Raw genomic sequence first — 26,680 nt, 5'->3', positions numbered from 1 at the left:
AAAACACCTGCTGTCCTGTGGCTCAGGACTTGGCAGCTGCAACAAGTGGGGTCCAACAGCCACAGGAGAATGGCTCCCGGGGCATCAAGCTTTGCATTCACACTGTCGCTGTCATCCTAGCAAGGGCGGGCAGGAGCTCAGAGGGAGGGGTCTGATCTCACTGCCCCCTGCCAGTGCTCCATCTTGGGGGCAAGTGAGCCATAACATAACATCACCAGATTCCGGAACTTCCCCCACCTGTTAGTCACCAAGGAAAGCCTTGTGACATACTTGTCACCCTGTGATTGGGGTTATGACCCTCCCCTGCATTAGAGATGCCCACTTTGGCAAAAGTGGACACAACCAGTGCATCCAACACAAGTTTGCAAAAACACGGCAATAATTGGAATTAACATGTTGTGTGTCAGGCACAGTGTCAAGTCCTTACAGAGGCTTCTCCTAAACCCTCACAAACATCCAACGAGTAGGGTAGTCTTCCCAGTCGTATTACGGGGGCGAGTTTGCCCACGGGGGCGAGTTTGCCCGCGGGGACATCTGGCCAAGTCGGGAGACATTTCTGATTGTCACCACTGGCAGCGGAGAGAGGAGGGGCACGTTACTAAGTATCTTGTGATGCACAGGACAGCCCCACACAAAGTATCCAGTCCAAAATGTCAAATGAGCCAAAGTCGAGAAATCCTGTTAGAAAGGAAGAAACTGAGGGACAAAGTCAAACCCCCTGCCCAGGGGCACTCAGCGCACACGCAGGGGTGCCAGGAATTACACGGGCAGCAGCTCTGACATCTCGCGAGCACCGAGCACGGCCGGGCACGGCCGCCCATGGAGAAGAGCCAGCCCCTCATCTCACAGCAGAAAAACCAGGCAGCGAGTGGCCTGCCTGAGGCCTGGGAAGAGAGAGCTCTGGGACCCAACTCAGACTGCAGAGCCGGGCGTCCAGCGGGCTCCTTCTCCCCGTGCTCCTCGCACTGAGGTTTCGCTGGAGGCCTGACACCCTAGGGGGCTCTGAGGAGATCAAAGCCCGTCATAACAAAGGCTTTTCTGCTGACTCCAAAGAAGTGCACTGAGCTTCCCAAGACCTGTGGCCCAACAGAGGCCCCCTCTGGGCACCTCTCCTCCTTGTGCATCCACCGTCTGCAGCCGACTCACCCCTCCTGAGGAGAGCACAGCAGACGGGTCTGCAGCTTTCGTGCAGCTGGGCTCAGGGCCCCCAGCGCTGAGTCTGTGAGGCCCTCCCTGGGCAGCAATCGCGGCTTCTTGGAATCAATGGCACCTGCAGGGTGAACCCGCCGGGAAGCAGCACTGAAACAGTAACACAGCATCCGTTGGAGGAAGGTCCACGCCCGGGCATCGATGCTGGGCTTGATGGATTTAAAGTGCCTGACACAGCAGGCCATTGACAAACAAGGTCTATAATAAACACGACTGTTGCTGAGCCTGACCCTCACCACCACCGGAAAAGGTCGATCCTGACCTGCTCCTCACTTCCTCTGTTTCTGTGATTCTTCACAGGTATGAGCAATACGGGGCATGATCCTGATTCAGCTGTTACCTAACTGTGAGTTCTGGGCTCCCGGAGACCCTTCTGTAAAAGGGCATCCCACTCAATGGGTTTTCATGGGGACACGGCAAGATCACAAGTGAAAGAAATGTAAGGTGCTGGACAAAGGTCAAGCCTGTTATTTCAGCTGCAGAGGTGTGGAAACAGAGGTCAAAGCATCCACCTACTGCCCTACCTGGCAAAGGACAGATTCTGACGGTGAGGTGGGGTAAGGACCAACCTGAGGATCAGTGGCGAAGTGTCTCTGGCTTGTTTTGGAACCTTAGGTGTTTATGCATCCCAGGAATGTCTTGGCAGTGATTGCCTTGGTTCCATTCTCAAATTGGAGACAGGTGGGTGGGACACAGGTGCAACCTCTTCTGAGCAATTGTCATCAGCAGAGATTGTCCTCTGGGGGCGGCTCTGCGGCAAGTGGGGCTTGGTATTGCTAGTCTCAGAAAACTGCCTGCCTGTCTTTCAACTCCGTCCTCCTGTGGGTTCATCTGTAGCCTCTCAGACTTCTCCTGTGAAACCCTCACTCCGGTGCCACCCACGGAAGGAATCCCCTAGCCTGAGATCCCTCCCTTTTACATTTACTCATCGCAGTGGGCCTTGGGAACCCTGCTGGAAATGAGGGCTGCCGAGGGTTGAATGGTGTCCCAAAGGTTTGGGTGCCCCCGAATGCTGCCTCTACTCATCGAGAACAACTTGAAATTCTCTGCCATGGTAGAAAAGGAGGAAGGTTCCTCCACGGTGCCAAGGGATTTCAAATTAAATTTCTGGAAGTAAACATTTTGTGTGGTGGGATCGTTTGCCTGACATTCATGGAGCCCCAGCCACGGGCAAGGCTCCAGGGAGACGAATGCCCGCGAGCGCAGTGTGACGGGAGAGACAGCGACAGCAGCTCACGATTCAGGAATACGATCCAGGTGCCGTGGGAACCTCAAAGCTCGGCGGCTCTTCCAGGCGGGGGTGGAGGAGTCCGGTAAAGCTTTCTGGAGGAAACAGAACAACTCCACATTGTTCCTCTAACACTTCGGGCTGGGGTTGCATTTCTCAGGCATTCAAGGAAAAAAAATAAGTTTTCATTTCCCAAGCTTGCTTTGTTTCATCTTTACCAGTCCCCTCGGCTTCAATAAAACAGTCAAGGAGAAGGGAAGCTGCCTCCTGCCCCAGACTGCCCAGGCATGGAAACTGATTCCACAGCCACAGCGGCTCAACTAACTCTTGCTCCTGCGGTTGGTCATCTCAGTGGAAACCATCTTCAACCTCCTTGCTGCAGGAATCCTACAACTAAGAGAAGAGTTTTCATCCTGCTGGAGACGCAGCCCCTTATTTCTCAGCTGCAAATGAGATTGTTGGGACTTGCCTCCGCTGATAAATAATGAATAACTCAGAAAAGGCCTCAGCAACTATTTTTTGCCTAGAAGTCCTTAGAGAGCAGCAGTACCGACACACTGCCCATTACTAATGAAACTTCGCAGAGGCCTTTTAATTGAGCCCCACTCACACTATCCCATTACCTCTTCTTTTTTTAATCACACTTACTGCTAAGAGTAAACCCCTGTGTGTTTACTTGTCTCCTCCACTGGTCTGTAAGCTTCACGAGAGGGAGACCCTCCTCCTTCACCACGGAATCCACGGCACTTTCACAGCAGCGGCACAGGGTCCACATGTCACAGACATTTGTTGAATGAATTGCCGCTATTTATTGAGCATTTACTATGTGCTAACATCTTTAAGCCTACGATCTCACCTAGCCCTCACGAGTTAGGTGCCTTCCACCCTCATTTTACATATGACAAGTTGAGGCTTAGAATCGTTAAGGCCACTCATGTAAACGGCAGAGGGGAGCTTCAGACCCGCACTGTGATTCCAAAGTCTGTGCTACCACAACAATAGAGCCACTCCCACACACATGGTTACTGCTCTGGAGTAAGAATATTCTCACCAAAATCCCATCATTTAACCCCAAATCTCAAACTAAAGAGGATCTTCTCAAATGCCATGGACGCACACGAAAGCTTAGAAAAATGGCCAAGAAGAAGGCCAGAAGAGCTCAGCATCAAACTCACACACAGGCACTGGAGAGAGAGAAGGAGACGGGGGAGGGAGAGGACAGAAGTGTCTGTTTTTCTGCCAGCTCCGTGTTTATAAACACTACTCTATTAAATCGGTTTCTCTGCCTCCCATAAGGAAGACACGGAGATATCATCTCTTAAAGACATTGCCCTGGGAACAGGGACATCAACACCAAGTGAGCAAGCGCTATATGACTCCTGCCGCTCTAGAAGGCTGAGATCATGTTTTATAAACACTTCAGAACTTTCATCGTTTATCTTGGGCTGAGCGAAACCATGTTTGCCCAGCACTCTGAGTAATGGACGGGAATAGATGGACGAGGGCCCTTAAGTTCCTAGTTGGGAGACATTAAAAGTTTAAGAGCCCTGTACAGCTGAGTCAAATGCATGTGCTCATGCTGCATAATCAGCAGGCATAACAACAACAAAGATATAATTTAAAGGGAAGACCAGCAGGATGGGAATACAAACCAGGACTCTCCCTCCCCGTGTAGCCATTTCCCACGTAGTCTTCAGCTGTGTCAATGGTACCCTTGGTGGCCGAGGGATTACTTTAGTATAACAAAGGTTTGGATCTCTCCACTTCTTTCCTAAGTAGTGTATGCTTCCCTCTGAAGTCAGTTTTCAGGCATAAGTAATTCATTGCTCCTCTACTAAACATTCATTTCACTTTGTCTAAAGAGACTTAATCCATCAGCCTCCTTATTGTTTACTGAGGCCACTCTCAGGTTTTCATGTATAAAAAATGAGCATCCACATTACTAAGTGGAAGTGAATGGTCACCTCCCCGGGAGACCAAGGAAGGAACAGAGGGAGACGCCTGCGCTGAACAGCCCGGGAGCTTTGCTGTGTGTCATACAGAGTCCCGCTGTCTTGACTACCAAGGCTTAAGAAGGGTCATCTGGGGCAAGGGAGGGCCGTAGGGAAGAGGTCAAATCACGGGGTCGTAAACCCATCCTTTAAAGAAAATCCCAAGGAGTGATGACCCTGGATAAGAAACAGCCCTTTGTGATAAGTCCCTTAGTGGAAGACACGTGTGTTCTAGCAATTTATGGCCCCTCTGCATTTTCGGGGGACCCTAGAGAGAGTTGCCCTTACCAGCCTCGGTTTGCAGCTGGAAAATGAGGAGGAGCGCTTCCCCGCTGGGCCGCGCTCTGCAGGAACTGCACGCCTCTGCTTTTTTTGGAAGCTGCTGTTCCACCTTTATTCTAGTCTGGTTTATAGGGTCTGGGCCTCAGCCTTCTCTCCTAGGAGGCTTTCCTCCTTGGAGTTCAGTCTGGGCCTCCCCTCAGCCAAAAGTTCAGAGCTCTTCCCGGGTTATGACAAGGATGGAAACCCCCTGCCCTGCGCTTCCTCTCCCCGAGCTGTGTTCCCCGTGTTGATGCCACAAACCTGGAGGCAAAGTACAATTATCAGCTGTGATGTCACCAACTGAGTTTCTGGACTGACCTCAACTCTGACTTATGAGGAGGAAAATTAAAAGGCAAATGCTCTTCCATTCCAGGCACTCCTCCGGCAGTGCCAGAATTAAAAGCAAAACCAACACAAATCAAAGGCGGCCGCACTGGTACATACAGACTAACCTCAGAACGCAGCCTAAGATGTCAACCCTTCTTGGAAATTGGACTAATGAAAAGGAAGTCGTTTCCTTTACCTCTGGTGGCCAAAAGCTTGAACTCTGGAGCCGGCCTGGGTTCAAATTCCACTTCTGTCACTTAACACCTGTGTAATCTTGGGCAAATTCCTTACCGGCGGGGGACCTGGGTTTCCCCATCTGTATCATGGGGATAATACTGTAGGTATAACCCTCCACCCTATAGGGTTGCTAGGATTACTTAAGTTGACAGATAAATTGTTTAAAACAGTCACTGACACATTAACTGCTCATTTTAAACTTTAGCTATTATGATTATGTTAAACCAGGTTTAAATGACTCCCTGCCTGCCTGTCCAGTACCCACCTGGCCTCTTCCACTGACTACTTATTTGTCATTGACAGCCCTCAGGATGGCCTTCCAACCAGATTGCAAGGATGTCTAGCCATGGCACCATTCTACATAATTTAGGGTTTGCTGACTCCTGACACCGGAGTCTGGTAGGTAGTTTGCTGTTGAACGCATGTCACACCCTAACCTTTCAGGGAGAAGGTCAAGTGCTTCCCTTCTTCTGCCCTTTACACTGAAGCCATGTCATCCTTCAGAGAAACGGTTCCTTTCCCAGACTTGCTGCCAGGCAGCTGCCCATCCCCCACACCTCTGCCCCACAATGTGGTTTACCCACTCATCGTTTCTTTCAGCAAAGCCCACAGGTTCTGCATTTAATACCACAGAGGGTTTTAATCAGTTGCTCACTCGGTTGGTGACCCCTTGTAAAGTCAGCTCCTGGGAGCCGGCATGCGGTTCCCTTTCCGGGAAGGGAACTCCGCAGTCACCAAGTTCCATCACCCTGGGCACACACAGTTAAGAACGCACCACTACCTTTGCGTCTTCCAAAAGAGGGCCTGAAGAGCATCTTTCAACACAGCAAAGCCCAAGGATGTCAGCACCAGGTCCTGGGCTTCCTGCTCCCTTCTCATCCCACTTATCCCACCACCGGCCTTCGAGTTTGGACCCTCCAACTATCGGGCTGGAGAGGACCAGGGGCAAAACCACCAACAGTCTGCCCTGCTGTCCCAGAAACAGGCCAGCTACAGACCCCAGTCAAGCAAGGCAAAGAGGGGAGGGCAGTGAGCTTCACTCCACGAGAGGTTCAGGAACGGCTTGGTCAAGAGGCTCAATGACCGAGCAACTCCCAGTGCCAACGCCACGCAGAACAGGAGGGAGCAGATCAACCGCAACTTCACCCACCAAAGTCAGCCGCCAGAAGAACAATCTAGAACACGAGCCATTTAATGAACTCCTCCACCCACAAACCGAACGCTTTCTCCCAGGTCCTGGCACACCCACCAGCTCCGTTCTAGGAAATGAACCCCTCTGGGTAGCCCAGGGCGGGATTCCTCTCCCACCCCGTCCATGGGTCGGGGCCCCGCGCGCTTACCATTGGCGTTCTTGCCGCAGATGAGATGCTCATAGGGCTGCAGGACGCCCCAGAGCTCGGCGTCGTTGTTGACGACCATCTCCAGGACCTCGGGGGACACCTCCCCGCCTCCTGCTCCTCCGCCGTCGGGGCTCTGGCTGGCCAGCACCCTGGCCCGGATCTCCTCCACCAGGTTTTCCATGCAGGCCGTCAGCGAGATGGCCGCGTACTCGTGGATGCGCACGGAGATGCGGGTGTCCACCATCCAGCGGAAGAAGCGGCCCACGGAGAAGGTGAGGCCGCAGCGCGCCGACTTGCCCCGGCGCAGCCCGTCGCCGGCGCTCATGCTGTACAGCGACAGCGCCTTGACCGCCGCCAGCGAGCAGCTCTCGGCCAGCGCCCAGCTGTGCACCAGGCGCACGGCGCTCTGCACCTCGAAGCGGGTGCACTTGGCGTGCAGGACGCTCAGGCGCTGCGCCTCGCGGGCCACGCGGATCAGCGCCCTGCGGAGCAGCCCCGCCAGGCGCCTCGCCGCCTCCGCCGAGAACGGGGGCAGCCGCCGGCCGCCGGCGCCCTTGCGAAGCACCCGGGCCACGTCGCCCTCGCTCCAGGGGAACTCCTCCAGCTCGGGGAGGCGCGGGCAGCGCGCGAAGAGGTCGGCCACCTCGGGGTCCTCGGGCAGCACCGTGCTCACCGTGTCCCAGCTGTTGTGGCGGCTGTTCATGGAGCCGGAGTAGCACCACCAGGCCGCCCCGCGGTGCTGCTGCGCCGAGGAGTGGAGCGCCTGCGAGTTGGACTTGGAGGACGAGAGGCTGAGCGAGCGGCACGAGTCCCCGGCCCCATACCCGGAGTCCAAGGTCAAGTCCTCCAGCGTCTTCAAAGTGGAGCTGTACGTCCCGGCCATGGGGAGCCTGCGCGGGGCGGCGTCGCCGAGCGCGGGGCGCTCACAGCTCCATGCTCCCTTCCCCAGGTGGGCAGAAACCGGCGCTGGCTCCCGGGCGCCCTCCCGCCTCCCGGCGCCGCATCGCCCGCCCGGCGGCCGCGGGAAGGTGGGCGAGCCTGGCGGCGGCCGGGGCCCCGCGTCCCGGCGCGAAGCTGCCCCGGGCACGGCCCCGCCGCTCCCCCTCGGCGCGCCCCCTCGTCCGCCCCGAGCTCGCGCCCGCAGAGCGCCTGTGCTCCGCCGAGGAGTCCCGAGCGAGCGGGCGGCGGCGGCCGGGGGAGGCGGCTCCGGGCCCTGCGCGCGCCCCGCCGGCGAGAAGGCGCTCGGAAACTTCTGCGCGGCGCCGGCCGCCCGCCCGCGCAGCTGCGGCCCCCGCCGCCGGCGACATGCAAATAACGCGGGCGGCCCACCAATCGGCGGCCGCGACGGCCGGGGGCTGCACCAATCATCTCCCAGAGGGGCGGCCACTATGCAGATTTCACTCCGCCGCGGGCGAAACCCCGTGGTGGCGGAGGCGGGGCCGGCGGTGGAGGAGGGGCGGGAGCTGGCGAGCCGGGAGCGGGGCGCAGAGGCCGGGGAGGGAGGCGTGGACATGTCGGGCCCGGGGCGTCACCGTGCGCTGCCCCTTCCCGCCGTCCAGGCTTTGGGCGTTCGCAGCCCCCCTTCCCAGCCGTCTGCAGCCCAACACCCACACTGGCGTGTCGAGGGTGGGTCCGGGGGTGTGGGCACACCAGCGAGCGGAGGGGGCCCAAGCCGGGCGCTCCACCCTCTCCTGGACTTTCCGTCCAGCCCCTCCCGTTCTCCGAGAGGAAACTCCAGTGTGTTTGGAGGGAGGAGGGACGCCCCTGCTTGCTTCTTTGCTCAAATCCAAGGCCGGTTTTCTCTACGTTGCTATCTAGGCTCCCATCAGAACGGAATTTCTTCTTAACCTGGAATCTGATAAATGGACGGGCTCCAGGAGGCCTGTGATCCCCCTGCCCTTGAAATTCCACACGCAGTTTTCGGAGTATTACTCTGGACCGAGGGCTCTAACTGATCAGATTGTCAGGAGTCCGTGACTTCCCTGGTACATCTATAGGACACCGCGTGCTGTCAGGTGGATCCTTTCTGTCCGAGGGTGCGTGTGCGTGCGTACGCGGGGTTACTACGGGAAGAACGCCAGGTTGAGAAATGTCCCCAGCACTGGCCTGCGCTCGCAACACCTGGCCGAACGCGCCTCCTAACGGTGGATCCGCTGACAAGCCTCATGCCCCCTCGGGACTCGGTTTCCTCCGGGGCAGAATGAGCGCTGACCTTCGCCCGGCGCCGCTGTAAACTGTCTCAGGGCGTGTGTCCAGAGGCCATCGGTCACAGCGCTATTGGTTCCAGCAGATCCACGCCTAGTCCGCTTCGCCCGCTGTGTTCTGCAACTATCCACACACGTGCGCGAACGCGAATGCGCCCCTCCAGCGGAGCCGCAGGATCAAGGAGGACATTGTGCGCGCGTTGCCCCGACTCAGCCGGCCGCTGGGGTCCGCGCTCCTGAATGCCTCCTTTGTACTGTATCTTACACAGTTCTGACCTTGGGCCGTGAGCTGGACACGAACCAGAAATGTCTGGTTTATCTCTTTCCTTCTTAAATTATTGGCCCTTTCCCTGGGAAACTTTTTCTTTGGCGGTTTGGCTTACTTTTTCCTTTCTGAGGGTCTTTGTTTATACAATCTCGCCGCCTCTTGGTTAGAACTGAGAACGGAGTCAAGGATGAAAGTAACATGAAAAACACAAGTTCGAGAGACCAAATTAACAGAGGACAAAAGATGTGACTACATCTCGTAGAAGTGAGATAAGAAGTCAAAGTAGGTAATGAGGTTCAGCTTGTCGACAGTGCGAAAACAAATTTGATGCAACTTAAAACTTACTGGGGGAAATATACTATTAAGGCAAATGTCGCCCTCTAATGGATGTTTAGAGGAAATAAATTACCCCCAACTTTTTTTCTTTCTATTTTTTTGTTTTTATTGTGCGCGCTCTTAAAAAGTAACGAAAATTACTTACCTGGAAGTTTACGACAGGGAACTTACTGAATGGAAAGGTTATCTGAGAAACTGTCTGGAGCGCTTCTTCGGGCAAAAGAGCAGGTGGATTTATCTTAATATATTCAAGTTACTTGATGTCTTAGAGCGTAAAGATAAGTATGCTTACAGCCCAATTTCAGAATCCTGTCGATGTCAAACTACACCACGAGGATTTGTGCGGCAAAATTCAGCTATGGGAAATGCTACTGGCAAACAACTGAGTTTCACTAATAAATTACAAGGGAAGAAAGATGGGAAGGAAACCTATACCTAAAGAGTATAGGAAACCTAAAAGAGAATTAAGAGACATATCCACCAATCACGACATGTGGAATTTATTTGGAATTTGATTTTTTAAAAAGATCAACAAACATTTGACCTTATGAAACAATCAGAAATCAGGAACACTGCCTGGAGATTTGCTATTATGAAATCATTGTTACTTTTTTGATGTGGTAACCGAAGTGCGGTTGTGTTTACTAAATGTTCTTATCTTTTAGAGACACATACTGAAATAAGTGTTTTTTAATCTTCTATGTAAAGAAAGGAAGAAAAATCTTTATGGAAGCGTCTGGTAAAGGGGTAGAAAGTTATGGAAGATGATTTAGACTGTAGATCTCTTGCCTTTCATACATTCCCCAACGTCTTCTCTAGTCCACGTACGAACTGGAGGTACAAAGTAAACCCATAGTGTTTCTGTGTTTGTGTTTTGTGTGGTGGGAGAGAAGGAAAAGGAGGCAGACGGATACAGATGACAAGATACATTGAGTCATCTTAGAAAGGAACCAACAGGCTGATTTCAGTCAATCTTTTGGGAAGTTGGCAAGTGGGGTTAAGTATAAAACTTTGAGTCAAGGAAAGAAAGAACACAGTTTCTTATATCTGTGTGTGTGAGTGTTTAATGAAGACAATTGGGTAGTAATGTGTTTAATCTTAGGAATTCACATTATGTTAGAAGAAGAGAAAGTGTCATCCCAACTTAGGCCTAGCCTGAGTTTCTTTGAAGAAAAACAACTGACATGTAGCTGGCCAAGTTAAAAATAACATGATGAAACCACAGCAAATATTGGGAGAATTCCCAGTGGAATGAGCAATCAAAAAACAGATCTGGAATTGCCCATGCAAAAATTATGTGAGAGAGGAGCTTGCAATAAAATTTAGAAATGTCGCCTTGGGCAAGGTCTCATATTTGCTTGTATAGTTTCTTACAAAATCAAAAATGACCTGGAAATTAGGGAACCGAAGACCCTAGAATTTATCTTGAAAGTGAAGGGTTTAATAATCCCAACTGTTTAAGTACAAACAAAACTCTCTTATGAGAAGGGTAGGTGATGGCCTTGACTTTGAAGAGTGGCCAAGTTCTAATTTAGTCTGTGGATCATTTTTGGTACCTTCTCTCGACAACACTTATTGAACACCTCCTGGGGCCAGAACTGTGCTAGACACCGTGAAGGTGCATTAGATAAGGTCCTAGCCATAAGAAAACGCTTGGCCAATGTGTAGAGACACACATATGAGTCTAACTATCCTGCAACCAGGCTGTGCAGGGTAGGTCAGTGGTTACTGACCCAGGGCCATTGCCAGTTCTTTGACTCGCCGCATAGGTTGATGCCTTCAGAGGAGGAATGATACAAACATAGGGAGGAAAATACTCTGCGAAACGTAAGGAGAGCTGAGAAAGGTGCTGTGGGTAGGCAGTGTGCTGTGGTGAGCAGAACAGCTTTGGAGCTGAAAACCAAGCACAACACTCAGTTGTGGACAAAGGAACTGATGGTGTGGAAGCTGGGAAGTAATCCTTCCGTTCCGTTAGCCCATCCCTGACACGTGTTGTTTCCTGGGCCTCACGACTACAGAGACACACAGGTCATTAGAAACAAAGAGCCCCCGAGATAACTAAGGGGAAAAAAAATACACTTCCCCAAAGCATTTTCTGCAGAATAGTTAGTCTCATGAGGTGGTCTGTGAAAACACACTTCAGGGGTTAAGTCTGGGAAATTTTGCATTCTGTTTGTCCCTCTGGTATATTCATGATCACAATATTTCACTTAAGGCTGTTTATATTTCTCTTAACCTAGCGTATCCCAGGCTTAACTGGCAGAGAACTCTGCCCACCCACAGGGCTGCTGTAAAGTAACTGGGACTTTTAATCTAACTGGAAGCAGAAAGGCCATCTTTTGTGTGTCTGCTCAGGCAGTGGCGGTAGGGCAGGACCCCTGGAAGAATTCCAGGTAAATCCTGGAACAGGGCAAGTTTCGCCATGTGACTCCTGCACAACCCTGGAGCTTGGTGCTTCTGTTGGACACAAACCTGATTCCAAAGTAGACCTAACCATGGGGCTTTGATCCACAGCAAAGGGAGGTGGAGCGGGTCTGGTGCGGGCACAGGGGAAAAGGTTCACAGAGCACAGATGGGGGAGGGGCCCTCCCAGAGGGAGTCTGCCTATTCGGCAGTTGGTATCACAGATTTGTTAACTGGTATTAGAGAAGAAGCCATCAGGAGCCTAGGGGTTAAGGGCAACAATTTCAAGGGGTGGGCTGGAACTGAAAACTACAGAGCTAAATTAAAACCATAGGACAGAAAACCCAGGGGCTATTGCCAAATCTGCACTGCCGGGTGTTCTCCACACCAGGTATCAGTTAGCTGCAGTTGTGCTCATCTGTCCTAGTGCAGGACATCTAGAGTTAAATATGACGTTCAACTCGGCCATCCTTAGCAAACGCTCATCTTTTAAGATGCATTTGGCATTCTTATTACAACTTAAAGTCCCAGCCCACTTTCTTAGAGGTCCTGATGCAGTAAGCCTGGAGGGTAATCCAGACGAAAGTATTTTACACAAGCATTTCCAGATGATTCTTATCAGGCAAATTCGGGGACTAAGGCATTTGTCTCTTAAACCTCAAAGCACATGAGGACTTGTTTAAAAATACTAATTCTCGAGCCCCTGCAGAGATTCTAATTCGATTGGCCTGAGGCCTATGAGTCTTCGTTTTTAACTAGAGGGTCTCAAGTGACTCAAGTGCAAGGGGTCCAGGAAACTTGCTCATCAATATTCGAGTCCCAGAAGGTCAGAAGTCTCCAGCAGGTGGCGCTCTTGTTCATGTTGCTAAAAACTTGCAGCTGAAAAGTCTAATGCTTTACTAAATGAGCTGGATTTTTTAAAAAGTTTTAAATCACCCAAGTGGATAGATCTTGGACCAAATAGCTATTCCTACTGTTGAATTCTTTCCAAAATTTGAAGATGTCTCTGCCTTCCCTTAAGCAAGGATGCTCAGTACTAGGGGTGATTGTAGATGGCCCCAGGCATTGCAGATTGGACTGGAGGAAACGATCTTCAGAGTTGAGACAGTGGTCTAAAGCCTTTTTTTTTTTCCTTAAGATTGGCCCTGAGCTAGCATCTGTTGCCTATCTTCCTCTTTTTTTTTTTTGTTTTTTTTCTCCCCAAAGCCCCAGTACATAGTTGTATATCCTAGTTGTGTCATTCTAGTTTTTCTATGTGGGAGACTGCCACATGAGCGCTGTGTAGGTCTGCTCCTGAACTGGTGAGCCCCGGGCTGCTGAAATGGAGCATGGGAACTCAACCACTTGGCCACCAGGCTGGCCCCTTTTTAGCCTTTTTAATGCTGAATTAATTTGAAGAAAATTAAGGCTCCAAATATGGTGGGAATGTCTTAATTTAGCACCAAGGGTTAAAAATTGAACCCTACTTTAGTTCTTTTTGAAAGCTCTCCAAAGCAAAGTAAGAAATCAACTTGGCATTGGAGACGTTAGAGGACATTAGGATGACCCTATATTAGAATGCTGGAGCACAGAGCATTCTCTTGACTCAGTTTGGTCTGTAAACCAGGATCAGACACCTGATTAGTAACAAGGATTAATAATCACGATTTCTGGACTCCAGTTGAATGATCTTAGTTGTACACTCTTAAAAAGCTTTATTACTGAAAATTCCAAACATAAACAAAAACAGAATTTTATTATAAACCCCCATATACTCATTACCCAGCTTGAATATGATCAATTCATGGTCAACCTTGTTTACACTGTGACGTCTTTCCATCTTCAGGACTTTTTAAAGCAAATCTCAGACATGATATCATTTAGTAATGTCCATCTAAGTCTTTGTCTTCTGGGCTATCTGACTCAGTGGTTTGGGGCAGTCCTAACAGGAGCATCTTTAATTTCAGTCCTGCTAGTTTCACATTAAGAAATATGCCCCAGAGTTACGCAAGGCAGCCCCTGTTTACCAAGAAGACACTTGCAAACGTGGGCTCTTCTTCAGATTTTGGGGTTCAGGGTGCACTTGACTAGGTATTCATTTCCTTTAATACGTGAAAATCACCATGTTATCAGTATGCACAATTACAATTAGTCTGATTTCTTAATTTCTGAATTGAAGCCAATACACCCCAAACTTTTATCTAGGGGCTGTCTATAGGATGTTGAACAGGGTAGCTCCAATAATTATTTTCCCTGTGTATGGTTTTTGGTTTTTAAATCATAATCACCCCCAAAAAAGTTAGAAAAGAGGTGCTTTTAATGTTTATATTAGGAATCTAGAATAGCAACTCTATTTTTAGTATTTACATCGTTTTCTATGTTTAAAATTTGTCTTTGGAAAACTAAAATGAAAATAAATACCGACCATAAACCCACCTAACAAAGTCTACAAAGTAGGAAGTGAAAGCCCTTTGTTTATTCCTTTAGGCTCATGCTCCTTAACAGTTGGGCCTTCCAGAATTTTCCTGCAAGCTTAACAGACATATATCTCTTTCTATACACACACACACACACACACACACACTACTTTTTTCTTTTTACAGAGATGGGTTTATGCTATACATGTGTTCTGCAAGTTATCGTGTGAAAAGATACCGTCTTTCCAAATTAGTAATAGATTTTCCTGCAGTCTTCTTAATGACTGGACAGTATTCTACCGTATGGTGTCCCACCAGGTCTGCAGCTGGCCATTTATCCAGGCACTTGTCTTCTTTCTTCCTCCATTCCTTCCCCCCTCCCTCCCTCCCTTCTTCTCTTTCTTTCTTTCTTCCTTTGCTGTACAAACAATGCTGTGATAAACTTTCTTGTACGTGAATCTTTTTCTACCCATTCAATTATTCTATATGATAGATTCCTAGAGGTGGGATTATGGGTCGCAGGGTGTGCTCTTAATTTTTTTTAAAGGTATGTCACCAAATTTTCCCCTCAAATGTTATATCAGTCTACATGCTGCCTTCTCCAATCCTAGATCCCTTGCAAGGGTCAGCAGAGTTCCTCCTCCTGGCTTCTCAGGATGCTTTGCCTAGTAGTCTGGTCCATTCTAATTGGTAACTCACTCACCACTTAGTGTTTTTGTCTGTTTCATATATGACTTCTTAGAACAACGTACTTTGTTAGAGATTCCTAGAGAACAAACTTTGTGGCCTCTCCCCCAGGCTCCCCTTGCACTTTCCCTGACTCAGACCCGGATCCGCCATCTCTCCAGGAAGCCCTGGTTCCTGCTAGTGGGTCCTCTGGAGTCACCTCCTCCATGAAGCTTTTCATAACCCACCCCAGCCCCCACCCCTTCATCCCACTTCTGCTGTGGTCATCCGTCGTCACAGTGCAATGTAATTGTTGTTTGCTTGTCTGATTTTTCAGTTTTACCAAAGGCACCTTGAAGGCAGAGATTTTGTTTCATTTAACTGTGTATCCCCAGTTTCCACCTAGCACAGGCTCATGGAAAGCATTCAATGTTTTTGTTGAATGGACGAATGAATGACATTGATCACAGATGCCCAATGATGTGATTGAATTGTTTCCTGCTTGTGTGTCTTCCTTCTAGCTACGTTGCCTCTTTTTGAAGCCAGGAATCCTGTTTTACGTCTCTTGCTTCACACCCTTTTTCCTCCAGAGTCTAGCACAGCTTAAACCCAGAATGGGCACCAAGAAATGTTGGTTGCATTAAACGCAGTTGACTTACCCTGAGTTACACAGCACTCGTTACTCAAAACAGAGAACTCTGTCACCTTGCAGGCTACATACATTTTGCTTATTAAGATTGTTTGGCAAAGGATTTGTAAATTCTCACAAAACACTGCAATTTAGAACACTCTCCCTTCAAAACAAAGAAGATTCAAGATCAGGTAGATTTAGCTAGTAAGAAACCAGGATTGCAATAAGATACATCATTTAGGTCAGCAATGGGGGAAAAGTAACCCCAAATACTTAGTCCACAACGGAAGAATAACTTAATGAAGCAGTTCTTCCCATTCCTGCCAACCCCACTATGAAAGCTGTGTTTTCCAGGGAGCAGAAGAAATAGAATCACTATTCAATATGCTGGCTCATTGCTAATGTGACAACTATATAAAGCAATGATTCAGATTGTGGCTGTCTTAACGTCCATTCCAGCACTTTAATGACAAGGGTAAATGTCATTTGACTCATCCACTCCTCCAGGAGTCTGAAGTTACAACCTGATTTTGAAATTCTTCAGGAGCAATTGTAGTAATAATGCTGATTAAGCAACTGTCTTTGCTGTCATTGGCTTTTTTTAGAGTAGTTTTAGGTTCACAGAAAAATTGAGAGTAAGGTACAGAGTTTTCCTGTATACACCCTGCCCCCACATACACATAGCCTCCCCCATTATCAACATCCCTCCCCACAGTGGTACATTTGTTATAACTGATGAGCCTGCATTGACAGATCATTATCACCCAGAGTCCATGGTTTACGTTAAGCTTCACTCTTGGTGTTGTATATTCTAAATGTATGGAAAAATGTATAATAGCATGTATCCACAGTTACAGTATCATACAGAATGGTTTCATTGCCCTAAAAATCCTCTGTGCTCTGTGCATTCATCCCTCCCTACCCTCAACCCCAGCAACCACGGATCTTTTCACTGTCTTCATAGTTTTGCCTTTTCCTGAATGTTATATAGTTGGAATTCATTTGCCTTTTCAAAGTGTTGAAGAGAGGAATACAACTGGCTCTTGCTCAGACTTAGTCTGGAAACTGGTGACCTAAGGGGACCTGGTGGAACTCTTGGAGTATAATCTTGGGGACCATGTCTTTTAGTTCTCTGTGTTCTGATTCCTGGGTTGTTTCTCATATTTGGTAACTGAGGCCCTAGGTTAATCTAGTGATACCGTAGGTACCCTGGAAACCTCAAGAACACTTACCACAGGAGGCCTGGCTCCTTGTTTCTCATTGAAGAACTCTCCCATCTCCTCACTCTGCTTCTCATTTTCTTTGAATAAGAATATAAGCCCCAGAAAGAAAGTCACTCTTTTTTTGAGCAGAGTTAACATGCTGACAGTAAGCTTGGAGTTGACCAAGATGACATACAAGTTTGTAGCAGGAAATATACCCATGGTTTTGGCAAGCCACAGCTAAGTGTAGCCCAAGCAGAACCTTGCCAAGGGTGCAGTTAGATAGTTTGAGATACTAACATCGATATCTGAAAAAGCAACAACAACCAAAACAAGTGGGGAGGTAGTGTACAAGTTGTCCCCGGCAGCCTGCCAATCAGGCTTCAGGAAGACGCTACATGTCAGAACTAGTCATCCGTCTGTGTTTTGCAGCAAGGTGGTACCCTCTAGCCCGCTGCAGGGGAAAAGCCATTAACCTTGGGCACATGCCCCTTTGCTCAGTTTAATCTATGGCAGCTAAAACTAACACCTAAGACCACAAAAAGCAACTGAGCCGGGAGATCTCTCCCACAGCCATTGTCTCCAGAGCTGACTACAGGCCATGCATTTCAAATGTCGTATGATTTCCCTTCCTGGCGTGTGTGGTAGGGAAATAGGAATGAGCAGAGATGTTCAGCAACAAGAAAGTCCATGGCAGCTGTGGGGGAGGAAGAGCTATTCTTACCCTCTGGGTCCTTCTGGCTGATCTAAGAATTAAGTTGACGTGAGACAGAATGCCAGGAGAAAAATCAAACAAAGTTTAATAACATGTATACATGAGAGAAACCCAGGAAAACTGAGTAATTCACCAAAATGGCAGAAGTCACTACGTTAAATGCCATCTTCAGCTAAGGACAAAGGAGGATGTTGGGGGTAGTGGTTTGGGACTTCAAAGAGGAAGGAAAGCAATTTACATGGAGATGGAAAAGCAAATATTTGATAAAGAAATGTTTGCTGGGACATCCATTGGCAATGAGACCCAAGAGAGAACTCTGAGAGATGGGCTTGCCAGGTTACTTCCTGTCTACCTCCCCTGCAGCTGTCTATGGTGACGGTTCCTTCCTGGGACAGGCCTCGATCTTAAGTTCTTTTAGGCAGTTAGGGGGAAGGTCAAAGTTTCTTCCTGAGGCTTTTGTTCCCCAAAATAATCATGCCAGAGAGACACATTTTGGAGTGGAAACTGATCCTCCACACAGTATTGTTAGTGATTGTAAAAAGAAACAATGTAAATATCTAACAATAGCAGATTGCTAAAAGAAACAATAGAATATCCATAGAGTAGAATAATATGTACCCATTTAAAATGATGCTGTAGAAATATATCTTTTATCTTGAAATATGTTCATGATACGTTAACTGAAGAAAGCAGATTACAAAACATATATGTTTTGATCTCACTTTTGTGAAAAAAAAGAAAAAGAAACAACTTATGAAAGGGCTAAAAGTGGCTCATGGTAGATAAAGTAGATAGGATTACAGTTTAAAAGTATATTTTTGGGGCCAACCCTGTGGCCGAGTGGTTAAGTTCATCCGCTCTGCTTCATCGGCCTGGGGTTTCCTGGTTCCAATCCTGGGCACGTGGACATGGCAGCGCTCATCAGGCCATGTTGAGGCGGTGTCCCACATGCCACAACTAGAAGGGCCCACAACTAAATACAGAACTATGTACTGGGGGGATTTGGGGAGAAAAAGCAAAAAAAAAAAAAAAAAAAGAAGAAGAAGATTGGCAACAGTTGTTAGCTCAGGTGCCAATCTTAAAAAAAGAAACCATCTTTTTTTTGCTCCTCTGCATTTTCTGATCTTTCTGAAATGAGTATATATTGCTTCATTGCAGTAAAAACAGTATGTTTTGAAAATAAAAGAACAATGTCTGGCTCTATTAAGTATTGTGCAAACCAATGATTAAACCAAAGGTTATTTAACATCCCTATAGCAATTTGTGCTATCATGATGTGTGACAAAAATGTATAAGTGGCGTATTTCACATTGCACTGTGATGTTTCTGTTTGCCTGTCTGCTTCTCTTCAGCCCAGGCTCCTCCAGGGTGGGGTTATTATTATTCATCTTTGTATCCCTAGCTCGTAGGTCAGGAATCTAGCAGGCGATGATGAAATCTTGGATAACTGAGTAAACAGCACACAGAAGAGTGTTGAAAGATTTCAATTTTAGTTTCAAGATTTGATGTTGACAATTACACCATGTGTCTTGCTCTAACCTAGGAATGTAGTCAATGTATTTATTTATATTAAAACAAACTTTGATTGGAAAAAGCAGCGGCTGTCAAACCCAGATGATGATCAAATATATCTGGGAGCTCCATGTCCGAACAACCAAGTCAGAATCTGACACAAAGAATCTCCAGCTGTAAATAACATCAGGCAAAAACCCAGTCTGCCAGAGGAAGTCCTGGAGGAAAGTTAAGATAAAAGGTTAGGGGTCAAGGGCTGAAGGCAAAGAATTCATAGAAATCACACGTTTGGGTTGTGGGTGCTGCAGCAAAGACACCATCAAGTTTGGAGATCTTAGAAGGTATTATAGGAAAACTGCCAACAAAACTAACAATACTCACACTTGATCTTTCAGGAAGGATACGGAAATGAATGTCTACTTGAATGCGTTTTTTCTGGAGATCAAGTGAAGCATACCCAACAAAAGCCTTAAAAATAAGCACAACTTTTGATCTAGTAATTTGACTTCCGAGGATTTATCTTGAAATTATCGTGGATGTGCACAAGAAATTAGCTCTAAGGATGTTCATCCCAGTGCCATCTATAATAGTAAAAACCACCAAAAGAACAAAAAAGCAATAGCAGTGTCCAACAGCGGAGAATCAGCAAGGATAATTATGGAACACTCATTGAACAGAACGCTCTGTGTCAACTAAAAGGATACTGTGGAAATATATTTCTAGATATGGAAAGATGTTCCTAATATATTCCTAATAAAATTTTTAAAAAGGCATACTACAGGGCAGTATGCAAAGTAGACCTAATTTTTGTAAGTAAAAATATACAGGTGAATGAAATGTAACTAGTAGTGATTTTCTCTGGAAGAGAAAGATTATGGGTTGTTAAAAGTTCTTTTTGTCTCTCTGTTTTTTTGTGAGTTCTTTGTAGTGAGCCTATGTTGCTCTTGTAATAAGAAGAGAAGGGAAGACTTTAGCAAAAACATACACATATTAAAGCATGATACCAGTAGGTTCAGAGGAGAAAGGCTTTGTTTTTCGAAGCCAGCTCTTACATAGCACTTACTGTACTCCATGATATCAAGTAAGTTACACTTATCAACTGTTGAATCCTCATTACAACCCTGATGAAGTCACGGAGCTTGTAGAGCCGGGATCTGGACCCTGGGGGCCCAGCCCTGGAGTCTGCGCTCCTACAGAGCACCTCACTATCAGGGGACAGATCTAGGGCTGTGTCTGCCTGTCATGACATCTCCACGATGTCCATTTTTCACGTCTTGTTGATTCTAGGCAGGTTGGAGGGGAGGAGGTCAGTTTGAACAGCACAGACTAGAGAGAATCTGCCTTGCCCTTCAAAAATTGGCTTTGAGAGTGGTCCTAGGCAACGTGAAGCGGGTGAATTTTCTCTCTCAGTGCCTCCTACCCCACTTGCTGAATTTAGTGGTAAAGGTCCACTCTGGGTGTCTGGAGTGTTCCTGATACATTTCTCCCATGTTGAAGTCTGGTTATCTTATTCTTTTAACACTTGGTTTCATGCTCAACAACTGCTAGCAAATGTTCAGGAGCAAATGAATACTAATTTGATAAAGGGCATGAAAATTACCCTTCCAGGCAACAGGCACATGTACACAGAAGCCTTCTACAAATTACTTCTAAAGCCAAAGAATTCATCATTTTCATGGTAAATATTTTGGACATTGCAGGGGAAATTTTAGACATTAATAGATCAGCTGGCTGAGCTAACAGCTGTTTCCACTCCTCTTATCCCCTGCCACCTTCCCGACAGAGGTTTCAGAAGCTAACCACTCAGGTTCTCAGTCTCCTTGCAGGGGGGGTGGCTGCATGGCAATTCTAGCCAATGAGAGGCAGGCACAGTCTGTTGGGGGTTTGGGGAGAAAGCTTTTGCTTTTCTGATAAAAGCAGAATGTTGATGCCTGTGCCCTCTGAGGCCCCCTCCTGCCCACACTAGATGCCGTCCACTGGGTACCTGGAGCTGTTTCCGTCATTAGTGGCTGGAAGGGAAAGGCCAAAAGAATCAGAGAGAGGCCAACCCAGAAGTTATTGAGTCACTGAAACCACACCAGCAGCTGCCCATGTCTGGGTTTGTTTTTTAATGTGTGAAAAATAATCCATGTTTGTTAAACCACTGTTACCCAGGTGCCTTTCACTGTCAGCCAAAGCATTCCTAACCAATACACACATCTTTAAAAACAAACCACAGTTTGAGTTCATGGCTCTTGTTTTACCCAGAACCTTGAAGGGCAGTTCCAATACAATAGGAAGGCAAACAAAGCCAAAGTCCACACAATAGCAGTGTTTGTTCACAGCATTTCTGAGCATGTTGTGTATCTTTATTTAATTTCTGGCTACTTTAAAAAGAAAGATATTCAGATTAAAAAGTAGAGGCTACTGTCCAAGGTTCATCATGGGTTAAGAAATGCAATATATAGCATTAAAAATTCTATTCTTTCAGAGTCTAGAGTGATGTCAGCATCATGGCAGTGTGAGCTTTCCCAGTAATCTCTCCCCTCCACCAAACAACGAAAAAGACATTCACACTCCAACACAGGACATCCAAACACGACACAAAGATGTCTGAGAGACCCACACAGCCATACGACAGAGGATGGAGAGGCTGGAGCCCCCCTCGGAGGAGGTGGAACAGGGAACAGGGCAGGGGATGTTCTTTTGCGGGAACATCAAAGACCCCTGAGGGGCCTCACTGCCTAGGGGAAAGTCACTACTGAAGTGAAAGATAATGTGGGGGTGGGGAGGGAACCTCATCGGCCAACACCCCAGAGAGCAGATAGCAAGGGCAGACCGAGAAAACCCCGAGAGCACACAGAAGAAACACCCCTCCTCCTCCCCCCCCCCCAACCTGGCTCCAGCACCCGGCATCTCCGTGGAATGCAGAAGTCTCAGAATATGCAGCTCTTGACCCCCACCCCGTAGCAACAGGTGGTAACTGTGACCAAATAATACCACGATGTGCAAAAACAGAGCCACACCCTCCAGCAGTATCAAAAATTATATTAAATCTCCAGACCAGAGAGAAAATGACAAGTACCCAGAAATCAGTCCTGAGGACACAGAAATATGAAATCTAAATGACAGAGAATTCAAAATAGCTATCATCAAAAAACTCACCAAGTTAAAAGAGAATGTAGAGAACAATTCAATGAGTTCAGGGGCTACTTCATAAAAGAGATTGAAACGATAAAGAAGAATCAATCAGAAATATTAGAGATGAAAGACACAATGGAAGAGATAAAACGAAATACAGATTCCCTGAATGCTCAAGTGGACACCATAGAGGAATGAATCAGCATAATCATGGATAGACACATTGAAATGTGTCAGAGGAGGAGGAGAGAAAACTAAGACTAAAAAGAAATGAAGAAAGTCTCTGAGAAATATCAGACTCAATTAGGAAATGAAACATAAGAATTATAAGTATTCAAGAAGAAGAAGAGAGAAAGAGAATGCAGCAGAAAGCATGTTCAAAGAAATAATAGCAGAGAACTTCCCAAATCTAGGGAAGGAGATGGAAATCCATGTGGAAGAGGCTATCAGATCTCCTAAATATGTCAACATAAAACGACCTACTGCAAGGCATATGGCAGTGAAAATGGCAAAAGTAAAGGACAAAGAAAAAATAGTAAGGGCACCAAGACAGAAGAAAATAACCTACAAAGGAACCCCTATCAGACTTTCAGTGGATTTCTCTGCAGAAACCTTACAGACTAGGAGAGACTGGAATGACATAATCAAATCTTTGAAGGACTAAAACTTTCAGGCAAGAATACTCTATCCAGTGAAAATATCCTTCGGATACGATGAAATTAAAACTTTCCCAGATAAACAAAAGCTAACGGAGTTCGTAGCCATGAGACCCCCCATAAGAAATCCTCAAGAAGGCCCTCATACCTGAAAAAAAAGGGAGAAAGGGGTTACAAAGCATGGAGTAAGGAGATAAATAGGTAGACAAAATCAGAAAATTGTAACTATAGATCAGAACAGGTTAGCAAATAATCAAGAATAGCATTAAAGATAAAGGGAAGAAAAACACCAAAAACAAGCATAATTTTGTCATTTTATTCAGAAACTCACAATTCAAGATGGAATAAGATGGGATAAAAACAACATGGGAGGGGAAGAGGAAAGGGGCTGAACTGGCTTAGTCTAAGGAAATTAGAGGCCATCAGAAGATGGACTGTCTTATCTAGGAGATTTTGAATACAGACCGCATGGTAGCCACTAAACAAAAAAGCAGAACAGAGACACAAATAATACATAAGGAGAAAACAAAGAAACACAACACAAAAAACTACATAGCTCAATTGATAGACCAAAACACACAGGACAAGAAACAAAGGAAAGGCAGGAGAACCAGAAAGTCAGTGATCAAATGGCAGTCTTAAGCCCTCATATATTGATAATCACCCTAAACATAAATGGACTGAATTTTCCAATAAAATGACGCAGAGCGGCAGGATGGATTAAAGAACAAGACTCAACAATATGCTGCCTCCAGGAAACACACTTCAGTTCCAACGAGAAACACAGGCTCAGAGTGAAGGGATGGAAGATGATACTCCAAGCTAACGGCAAACAAAAGAAAGCAGATGTCACAATACTTACATCAGACAAAGGAGACTTCAAGATAAAACAGTAAAAAAGTGTATATATTTGAACAAAGAATGAAAATGGTACCTATCTCAAAGGGCTGATATGAGGATTAAATCACTTATGATAAGCCTGTGCTTAGAAAAGTAATCGGGACATAGTAAGTACTATATAAATGTCAGAAAAAAAATCTATTGTTTTACTGGCAATAAAAATCTTTGATAATTTCAGTTGATTCTGATTTTTGGTTACTGTTTTTCAGTTTTTGATAAATCCGTCAGATTCTTACCAGTACAGAATGCAGGAGACAGCTGGTCAGGTGTGATTTTTCTCTCTCTCTTGTTCATCTTCCTCTTTATCTTTCCTCTTTTCTTTCACTGCCTTAATCTATACCTTCCTCCCTCCTTTCTTTCCTTCCTCTGTATTTTTTTTTTTTTGTAAACCACGATCTCATATGGAAAGAAAGAATAACATATAAAGGTGTGGTGTAATAAATGGTAATGAAACAAACCCTCAGGTCAATTATGTGCTGGATATCTTCTGTTTGAGCCCTGGATCCACTCTCCACCTGCGTTGGCTGGACCTGTGAGCAGCTCTGCCTTCTGACTCTCTAGGGTCTGGCTGACGGTCAGCTCCTGCAGGAGGTCTGAGGGAGGAAGGAGAATGCGGTCAGGCCCCTGTTCCCTTCGCTCTTACTGTGAGCTCATCTCAGGCTGGCTGTGTCTTTCCACACCTCTTAAGGTGGCTAGAATCTACTTAATTTTCTGTTCTTCTGATTCCAGGGACCTCACCTTCCCCTTGTCCCTTCAGGCCTAGGGGTGTAATGACATTGGCTGCCGCTAGCCCCAGGTTGCAAAACCATCTCTTTTGGCTCTCCCACACCTGTACCTTTGTAATTATTGTCATATAAATGAACCCTCCTGATTTGAGTAAGCCCTCTGTTTCCCATTGAAACCTTGATTGATACAAACTAGATATTACACTGTTCAGTACAGTAGCTGCTGGTTGCAGGTGGCTATTTAAATTTAAATTTTAATTAACTAAAATGAAATAAAATTAAAGCTCAGCTCTTCAGTCACACTAGCCACATGTCAAGCGCTGAATCCCAACATAGGGCAAATGGCTACAGTATTGGCCGGCTCACGTATAGAAAATCGCCCCCTACAGCAGTCGTAATGGACAGCGATGACGGAATACTGACCATCCCCAGACCTCCCCTTCTCCATCCTGCTGCTTCTTCCTGCCTTCCTTGCTTTTAGAGTAATCGCATCCTTGTTTTTCTTCATACTTTTACTGCCATTGTGAGCACCCTAAACAATATGTGTTGTTTTGCCTATTTTCGACTTTAAAATATAACTTTACAGTATGGATTTTTGTTGTCTTGACTCCTGGCTGTTTTGAACATCCACTCATGTTGTATGTAGCTAGTGGTTGTTCATTTTAATTTCTATGTAGTATTCCGTTATATGAAGATACTACACTCAAAAAAAACCCATTGCCCTGTAGGCTGTGCACCTGGAGTGGACTCATTGCTGGGTCACAGGCTGTGCATTTCTTCCCGAGTAATGATCATGCCAGTCTGTTTTCCAAACAGATTGAACCAATTTACATTCCCATCAGCACTACATGAGACATGAGCATAGCTGTTGCTTCACACTCTCGTCAACACTTGGTATTTCCAACGTTTACCTTTCAGCCATTCCAATGAGAGTGTAGTAGTATCTCCTTGTGACTTTTAAATTGCATTTTCCTGCTTACCAATTAGTCAGCACCCTTTCAGGTCCCATTTCATTTTTCCCAAAGATATAATCAACTGTCTCATTGTCATTAAGAATACTATCTTTTCCCCATGCCCTGTACTGCCACTCCTGTCTAAATCAAGTTCCAGATATGTGTGGGGCCTTTTCCAGGATGTTGTTTCTTATTCATTGATTTCCTTGTCTGTTACTGTCAGTTCCACATGGGGTTGTTTTTGTGTGTGTGAGGAAGATTGGCCCTGAGGTGATGTCTGTTGCCAATCTTCCTCTTTTTCCTTGAGGAAGATTGTCCCTGAACATCCATGCCAATCTTGCTCTATTTTGTATGTGGGATGCCACCACAGCATGGCTTGATGAGTGGTGTGTAGGTCCATGCCTGGGATCCGAACCCACAAACGCTGGGACGCTAAAGTGGAGCATGTGAGCTTAACCACTACATCACTGGGCTGGCCCTGATTCCATACTGTTTTAATTACTGTAGCTCTGATATCTATGCATCTTGATATCTGTGAGAACAAATTCTATGACATTTTTCTACTTATTCAAGACTGTCTTGGTTATTTTTGGCCCTTTGCATGACCGTACGTGTTTTAAAATCAGCTTGTCAAGTTCTAAAATAAAACAAAACAACACAAAACAAAACCCCTAAACTCTGCTGAGTCTTTGAGTTAATGAATGTGGTATATCTTCCCATTTAATCAGATCTTCTTTACTATATCTCAACATCATTTTATAATTTTCCCTGTAGAGGTCTTGTACCTTTTAAAAATAATTTATTTCTAGGTATTTAATACTATTGATGCTATTGTTTATTGTATCATTTTTCAAATTTTATCTCTAATTGTTTTTGGTATAGAAATGCCATTGATTTTTCTTTATTGACTTGGTATCCTAGCAACCTTGCTAAAATCTCCTAGTGCCTTAATAATGTATAAATAGATTCTGTCAAATTTTCTGTTGTTATTATATAATACGCAAATGACATTTTCTTTCTTCTTTTACAACTGCTAGTTCATTTATTTCTTTTTCTTGCTTTATTGCACCATTCAGGGCCCAGCATACCCAACAAAGTTCAGCACAGGTTGTGGTAGGAGCTATCTTTGTCTTGTTTCCAGTCTCCACGGGAAAGAGGTCAATGATTCACTTAGCTGACTATTTGCTGGGTGTTTATTTTTCCAGATGCTCTTCATTAGATTAAGGAAAATTCCTCCTAATCCTAGATTAAGATTTCTTTTTTTAAAAATCATCAATGGCTTTTCGGACACTGTAACTCCTCAGTTGAGGGAAACAATAGAAAGAATAAACAAATGGGAC

General features: G+C 46.3%; 1 protein-coding gene across 2 annotated transcripts in view; it reads right to left on the bottom strand.

Annotated features, from left to right (window-relative positions):
* ABTB2 (ankyrin repeat and BTB domain containing 2) overlaps positions 1 to 8,456 on the bottom strand; it is a 168,555-nt gene extending 160,099 nt beyond the window's left edge. Inside the window, exon 1 of one of the 2 annotated variants that reach the window (XM_046643376.1) lies at positions 6,654 to 8,456. In XM_046643376.1, the coding sequence (XP_046499332.1) occupies positions 6,654 to 8,166 (1,513 nt within the window). In that variant the 5' untranslated portion in view covers positions 8,167 to 8,456. The remainder of the gene's footprint in view (positions 1 to 6,653) is intronic. The other variant, XM_046643375.1, reaches the window with a different exon arrangement.
* Between the last annotated feature and the right edge of the window lie 18,224 nt (positions 8,457 to 26,680).

The sequence above is a fragment of the Equus quagga genome, chromosome 17 (genome assembly GCF_021613505.1).
Source record: "Equus quagga isolate Etosha38 chromosome 17, UCLA_HA_Equagga_1.0, whole genome shotgun sequence".
Taxonomy (NCBI): Eukaryota; Metazoa; Chordata; class Mammalia; order Perissodactyla; family Equidae; genus Equus; species Equus quagga.
The sequence above is the reverse complement of the archived record's forward strand: the minus strand, read 5'-3'. Positions and strand labels throughout refer to the sequence as shown.